The following is an 8,332-nucleotide window of genomic DNA, read 5'->3' on the forward strand; positions in this document are numbered from 1 at the left end:
AAGAGAAGATGAAGGACAGAGTCGGACCCATAGGGTGTCCAAGTTGTTTGCAAAAAGAATTTAAAATGACAAAAAATAAATTGCAATCACAAATAAAACATGAAGAAACATAATTTTATTCATCAAGATATTGTGAGTATAAATATGTTGATCCCTTAATTCCTCTTTCATAAGATTTATCCATGATTCAAGTATCGTCAGAACAAAGTTGGGAAGCATTTTCCATAAATTTTATAAAATGACAAATATTATGGTCCAACTATTTATAGTAAAAAGAAAGGACGATATATATATATATATATATATATAGAGAGAGAGAGAGAGAGAGAGAGAGAGAATTGCCAGAGACCAATTAAATGGTGTCTACATGCAAATACAATATTTATGAAAATTGTGGGCAAACAACTAGCATTATATTATATTTGTTAAATTATTGTTTCATTTAAAATTAGAATTAAGAAAGACTTTAACTTTAAAAAATTCCAAAGTAAAGTCAACTTACTTTTTCATTTTACCTTTGTTCATATATTCTGCAACTATCTTCTCTTTTCTCATTTGTAATCCAATTTTGTTGTCCAATTTACAATGGCGGACGCTGTGGTGAATTTTCTTGTAGAGAATTTATTGCAGCTGTTACAAGAAAATATAATCGATCTGATAAAAGGCGTAGAGGACGAATTCAAAAATTTACTGGAAGAAGTACAACGCCTAAAAGGATTTCTTGACGATGCTGCTAAATTTCACAGTGAGAGCAGTTTATGGGATCAATTAGTGAAAGATATTCAAAAAATGGTACATAAATCTGAAGATGTAATTGATAAATTTCTGGTTCAAGCTAAGCTTCATCGAGATAAAAATAAAGTTGGAAGATTCTTCGATATGGGTCATTTGGCAGTAGTTAGGGATCTTGCAGCTGATATTAAAGTCATCCATGAGAAAGTGAAGAAACTTCGAGAAGATAACAAAGAATCTTTTCAGCCCAGACCAATTCTTGACATCCCTAAAAAAGGACATGAAGTTACCCAGGTATGTTAAAATTCTCGAAAATATTTTTTTTTTCTTTTTAATTAGTAAATATTTTCATGTGTTTCTGTTTAGTTAAGACACCAATTATTATCATAGGTTAATTACAGTTTTACTCTTTTAACCTAAAAGATTATGTAATTTTTCAAGTATAATAAATTTATTTTCTGGTTTCAATTATAATTTAGTATTACTAGAAATTTTCTACGATTAAATAAGGGCATATTAGAAAAAAAAATTATTGTACTTTCTTGATTTGTTAAAATAAACAAGTAAATAGGGACAAGTATAAAAGAAAATATGAATAAGTAAATAAGGACAGAAAGAGTATTATATTTACCTGTTAATATAAATTATTTAAAAGTTGAACAAATACACACGCGTAAGGCACAACTACTACTAGTTGTGTGGTTTATAATGTTTGCTTGTGAGATCCACCAATCAACTCAGTTTTTTCTTTTCACTCGTTTTTTTTTTCTTTCACATTTTCTGTTTTTCTATATTTTAAAACCAATTTTGTTACTCTCTTACATGGGTGTACATGGTCGAATTGGTTTGAGTTTTTTCAGATATAAAATCGAATTATTTATGTTGGATTTTTAAATTTATAAACTAAACCAATAAAATTCAGATTGTTCGAGTTTTTTTTTGAATTTTCGGGTTTTTTTCGCTAGAATATTCATAAAAACATATGATTTAATTGTACTTCAAATATTTTTCAGTTCTATCATAATATAACTATCTAAGGTTTTTCTTAAGAATATAACACGAACAATGATATGATTAATGATACTAAAATATCTAATAATTATAATTATGAAATCGCGTAAAACGAATATTGCAAATGAACAAGTCATAGTAAAAATGATCATAATTTAAAATACTAAGTCATGCTAAAATAAGTTTAATAAGTATTAGTTACAAGACTAAATATTAAAGGAAATTAAATTAGATAATGTATTTTAATTATCTAAACCAATGTAAAACCAAAGAACAAATATTCAATATTGTTGTCATTTTAGTGTTAAATTGATTTTATTTTTCTATTAGTATTAATTTGATTTGATTTAATTTTTATCATAATTACCAACATCTCTGGACTATAATCGTTATGCAACCATTCAAAATTTAGTTGTTGAAGAGCGAATGATTTTTTCTACCATCCACATTTTTTACTTCTTCCTCGTACCTTCTAATATTGGTTCACAATAGCTAGCCATCACTCTTAAATGAAATGAGTCCATTTAACTCATGTTTAATGACTTGAATCACTTATATTTAATTGGGTAAATATGAACTTCAAGCTATTTTAAGAGTCCCTACAAATATGATCAAAATGGGTAAAATATTGGTATCTATATATTCCTATAATAGATCACTTACTTCTCACTTCTACTCAAAATTCTAAATTGTGCTAAAAAAATAAAAAATGAGGAACTTTGACATATAACCATTGAAAAATAGCTTAATTACTCTCCATATCTATTTTTTGATAATTATAATTCGTAACTACATGTTATAGGGAGGAGAGAGACAAGCGAGACTGGAAAAAAGAGGAGAGAGGCGAGAGAGAGCAAAGAGTGGGAGAGAAATGAATTATATATGTATATATTTTAGATAATTGTATATATGACAAGCGATATTGGGAGAGGGAGGAGAGAGGCGAGCGAGAGAGGGCAAAGACTAGGAGAGAGGGATAAATTGTATATGTATATCGGTTAGATAATTGTATATTATACATATGCATTTATGGCAAATGAGATTGGGAGAGGGAGGAGACAGACGAGCAAGTTTAGGAGAGGTAGGAGATTGGGAGAGAAAGGAGAGAGGCAAGCGAGAGATAGCAGAGAGTTGAGAGAGGTGAATTGTATATGTATATTGGTTAGATAATTATATATTAAATATATGTATTTGTATATTCTAGCGAATTATACATATACAAACGTGGCTAATTATACAAATTTGAAGTCAGCCCACGTAATTAATGTATAATGTTAGTCGTGAGTGGTAATTATAACAAACTATAACTATGATGCATAATTAAGTAGTATAAATTTGCTTAACTGCGTAATTTTCCCTACATAAATTAATATTTATTTTTAATTTTAAAAAATAATAATTTATTTTTTAAAAAAAAATTGAGGGTGGGCGGGGCTGAGATTGGGGGGTTGTAGCTCTCATACACTACAAACATAGGCTACTCTTCATACCACTTGGCATTGCAGTCATTTAGGTTCTATGAAATCAATTGCTCATTGATTGTCATGTTTGCGAATAGTTATATCTTATCATGGTGGGAAAAGATAGAAGTATCTTCCTAGACTATGACCCAAATTCTAGAAACGCACCTTACCTAAACTAAGGTGTTATTACCCGTTGAACTCATTTTTCAAAATAATTTTGTACACCTTTTTGGCTTACGTGCATTCATTCAAATATCTCCCATACGCGTCAACTGCATGGAGTCATGGGGTGTGCCACATAAGCCAAAAGGTGTACAATGTTGTATATAAAATGAGTTCAGGGGTAATAGAAACTTAGTTTAGTTAAGATGTCTCTGGGATTTTGGTCATAGTCTAGCGGATACTTATGCCTTCTCCCTATCATGGCATTGCATGTAGTTTAGAATTTTATAGTTACAATTGCAAAAATTAAGAAGAATATTATCCGCTCTGGTTTCTAATGCAATCCATTTGATTATTATGTTAAAAAAGGGTCCTTCTTTGGATGATGATGAAGTGGTTGGATTTGATGAGGAAGCTAAGAAAGTGATCAAGCGGCTTGTTGAAGGACCGGTGGAAAGTCTGGCTATTATCCCAGTGGTGGGTATGCCGGGACTTGGAAAAACAACACTGGCAAGAAAAATCTACAATGACACTACGCTTTCATTTGAATTTTTCAGCACCATTTGGATTTATGCCGGTCCAGAATGCAAAATAAAGGATCTTTATCATAAGATTCTCAAACATTTCAAAAAGAATATAGACGAGCATCTTGATGAGGATGATCACACATTAGCTAAGGTAATAAGTGGTTTTATGAGTAAAGGAGGAAGATGTCTCATTGTTTTAGATGATGTGTGGGAAGCAATTGTCATTGATCACGTAAAGAAAGTTTTCCCAGAAAACAAAAAGGGGCATCGAATCATGATGACCACACGTGACGGATTACTAGCTGCTTATAAAAATGCAGAACCTCATAATCTGAAATTCTTGTCTGCAGACGAATGTTTTGAGTTGTTGGAAAAGAGAGTTTTTGGCAAGGGAAGTTGCCCTGATGAATTAAAAGATGTTGGAAAAAGAATTGCAGGAAACTGTGGTGGAGTACCACTTATTGTAGTTGTAATTGCAGGAGCATTAGCAGGTCGTTCGAATACAACTGATTGGGAAATAGTTGAGAGAGATGTTGCACGACATGCTTTTACCGTGAATAAAGATTGTGGTGTATTTGTAGAGATGAGTTACGATCGTTTGTCTCGAGAAATGCAGACGTGCTTTTTATATTCTGGTATCTTTCCTCGGGGCTTTGATATCCCTGCTTGGAAATTGATTCGCTTGTGGATTGCGGAAGGGTTAATAAAGCCTCAGCAGTCATCCACTCTTGAGGAGATAGCAGAGCTTCATTTGAATGATCTTGTTCATAGGAATTTAGTGATACTATTAGAAAAGAGGTCTGATGGTCAAATAAAGACGTGTCGTCTTCACGACATGTTACATCAGTTTTGCAGAACAAAGGCTGTTGACAAATGGATTTATCAAGAAATATCTACAACAGCTGATAATGCTGTTCCTTCTATACAGGACCCAGATACTTGCCGTCGATTGTGTATTCAACCATCTACTCTGAATGACTTTCTCTCCACAAAACCATCTGCAGAACATGTCAGATCTTTCTATTGTTTTTCCTCAAAACAAAAACAAATTGACTTGTCTCCTAATGACATCAAACTCATTCACAAAGCATTTCCACTTATGAGAGTCTTGGATGTTGAATCTATCAAATTTCTTTTCTCCAAAGACTTTAACAATTTATTTCATTTGAGGTATATTGCTATCTCAGGTGACTTTAAAGCCCTCCCTCCGACTTTTAGTAAATTCTGGAATTTACAAACTCTTATACTTACTACAAGTACCTCAGAGCCCACTCTTGACGTAAAAGCAGACATATGGAACATGTTACAGTTGAGGCATCTGCACACCAGCATACCTGCGAAATTGCCATCCCCGACTGTCACGAAAGGTAAATCTTCTTCTCTACAAACTCTTTCTATGGTTGCACCAGAAAGTTGCAAGAAAGATGTGCTGGCAAAGGCATGTCATCTTAAAAAATTGGGCATTCGAGGGCAAATGGCGTCTTTTCTTGAATCCAGAGGTGGAATCAGCAATCTCGAAGAGCTAAAGTGCCTGGAACATTTGAAACTGTTGAATGATGTTCTTTACATGAATAAAACAATTCAACTTCCTTCAGCATTCTTCAGACTTGTACGTACAGTAAAGAAGTTAACTTTGGCAAACACAAGGTTTGCGTGGAGTGAGGCAGAAAAATTAGCACAATTGGAATCCCTTGAGGTTCTAAAGTTGAAAGAAAATGCATTCATGGGTGACACTTGGAAGCCGGAGGTAGGAGGTTTTAGCAAACTCCGAGTATTGTGGATCGAGAGGGCAGAATTAGAAACTTGGGAGGCGTCTAATCTTAACTACCCCATCCTTAGGAACCTTGTTCTTGTCTCTTGTGATAAGCTCAATGCTGTACCAGTTGAGCTGGCTGATATACCTAATCTTCGCGAGATGAAGTTGGAGAACACAATCAAAGCGGTCAAATCTGCAAAAGATATACTGCTTAAGAAATCTCAAAATGTAACATTCAAGCTTAGCATATTCCCTCCTGAAGCTGAATCCAATGCAACACAATGAAGTTGAAAGGTTAGTATACACGTCTCATTTAGTAGCCGTGAAACTACATCTTTTATAACAATTTGTAGAGCACTATTTCTTTTCCTTATATTTTAAAGGCACTCTGCTCTTCTTTTTATCTGTAACACTTTTCCTCTCTTTGTTTCCCTGTTATTCTTAAACTAATTTTCCTCCATTCTGCAGTAGAGCAGCGGGATTTCGATCTGGGGTCATGTGTATGATGTCGCGGCATTTCATGTCTTCTGTTGTGATTTGTAATACGCTAAATAAATGGAGTATGTACTCCCTGGAGTTGTTGTCTTTTTCGAGTTTCTGATCATTTTTAGTGTTTTCTTTTTCAATTGTAAGTCTGTTTGCTTCTTTCATTATTCTGTTGTATTTGATTTGTTTGAGTGTAAAACAGTTGCTTTTATCTTTCAATAAAGTGTTGTGTGTTTTGTTTACAACTTGGAATCTTTCAGATGAATTCTAGTTATTTCAAAATAAAAATGTGCTTTGTGTAAGATTAGTTCAGACTAAGAAGTATTAAAATTATCCTCCATATTCTCACTCTACTTCTATCAGTTGCCACTGTATCCAATGAAAGAGCTTTTTCGACAATGAAGTTCATCAAGAATGACTAGTGGAGTCAAATTAGTGATGAATTTTCTAGTGGTTGGTTGATGCCTCGTTTAGAAAACATGTTTGATAGAATAAGTATAAAGACATTTCAAGATATGAAACCTCATAAAATACGATTTTATAATACACGTAGGCCACCACATAAGATACATAAATGTGCTTTGCATAGGCTGTGCTTCAAAATATTCACACATGCTTGATACTTGATTTTCTTAAACCATTACATACACCTAATCAAGTCAAAAGTGCAATACCAACTTAACCAAATCTTAAAACATGAATTAGAATACAAATACATTATTTTTGGAGAGTACAACACAAACCCGTTAACAATTTTGAAGAGTCCGAGCAACATAGAATAACAGTCTTTCAATACATGAGCCATAAAGGCGCAAACTATCATACAACGACACATGAGAAGCAACACTTCCACAAAAATGAATCAAAGCAAATACAACAAAAACAATAAAAGGTGCAAACAGTTATACAAGTGAAAAAAAACTCTCCATATATTGTTACATGCTATTGTCATGACTTTAACACTTGTCTGTTTGGATTACCATGGCTGCTAGCACAGAGTTAGCCGATACTTATTTCTCAGATACCATCGTTACTTCTTCGAAAAAAGAAGTTCACGACCATTATAAATATGTATTCAGAGTTTTGATTACTATTAATTAAATTAATTTTCCTAAACATCATGATAGTTCTTTTATGAAATTTATTATATTTATACCAATATTATAACATGTTTATTACTATAAGATCTTTATCAAGAAAACAATTAGACAAATTAATATCGATTTAAATTATTTTGCATAAACACAAATAATAATAATAATAATAATAATAATAATAATAATAATAATTTGAGAGGTTGAGTTTATGATTAGATAGAATACGCAACTTCAATCTTCAACTAACTATAACCTTAGATAGAAAAGACTTAAAAGATATAAAAAGAAAAAAAAATCTTATTTAAATTTCGAAAGTTAAAAGGTGTTACATTAACTAATACAAAGAGAATATTAAACTTTATTCTATATGATATATTACTCAAAAATTGAGAAATTAATAAATAATTGTTCACTCAATTATTGTCCCCAAGTGACATTTTCATTCACTAGTGACATAAAGGGACCTCCAAAGGATATGATTGAAGAAAAAGGGATTCGATATGATTAGGATTACCAAAAACTAGAGATGCTCAAACAAAATCACTTTTTAAGTCTTGGAAGAAAAATATTTAATATAAGTGCAAAGTAATGAAATATTATAAGTCCTTTGGACATAAAAAAAATTTAAAAAATTACTATTTGATTATAAATTGAATTGATTATAAATTGAATTGATCTTTAGCTAATTTTATAAGAAGAATTCTTTTTAGTTCGAAAAATTGATTTCAATGAATTCTTACAAAACAAGCCATGATTTGTATATATATCATATCATATATTATTATAAGTGTGAAGCTCCAAAATTCAAAGTTGAATTACCATTTTACCCCTATAATAGTTAATTCTATTTTTAAATATTAGTTCATATGATAGATATTATTAAATAATACTTACTGAAATTAATAACATAATAAAAACCTAATTCAATTCTTAAAGTGGAAATTTATCATCCTTCATTCATAATTGATTTCTAGATAAAATTTTACTAGATAAAAAGATGTACATGCATTGGAATAAATAATTTTAAAAATATAGTAATAATGATTTAGCCTTTTAAGTTACCTACTTTTATTATGCTCTTTAAACCATTGTCATTTT

The 8,332-nt window shown here is 31.4% G+C and overlaps 1 protein-coding gene across 1 annotated transcript; it reads left to right on the forward strand.

Annotated features, from left to right (window-relative positions):
• The first annotated feature begins 446 nt into the window (after positions 1 to 446).
• On the forward strand, positions 447 to 6,382 carry LOC107017698 (putative late blight resistance protein homolog R1A-3). The gene is made up of 3 exons (XM_015217922.2): positions 447 to 1,026; positions 3,738 to 5,945; positions 6,120 to 6,382. The coding sequence occupies exons 1-2, from the start codon at positions 586 to 588 to the stop codon at positions 5,934 to 5,936; spliced, it is 2,640 nt and encodes an 879-aa protein (XP_015073408.1). The 5' UTR covers positions 447 to 585; the 3' UTR covers positions 5,937 to 5,945; positions 6,120 to 6,382.
• Positions 6,383 to 8,332: the final 1,950 nt, after the last annotated feature.

The sequence above is a fragment of the Solanum pennellii genome, chromosome 4 (genome assembly GCF_001406875.1).
Source record: "Solanum pennellii chromosome 4, SPENNV200".
Lineage (NCBI taxonomy): Eukaryota > Viridiplantae > Streptophyta > Magnoliopsida > Solanales > Solanaceae > Solanum > Solanum pennellii.

Excerpts from the sequence above, each read along its gene's own strand:
- LOC107017698 (XM_015217922.2), top strand. The coding sequence starts at position 586 with ATGGCGGACGCTGTGGTGAATTTTCTTGTAGAGAATTTATTGCAGCTG. Across the intron at positions 1,027-3,737 it reads AAGGACATGAAGTTACCCAG|GGTCCTTCTTTGGATGATGA; the intron begins GTATGTTAAAAT and ends ATGTTAAAAAAG.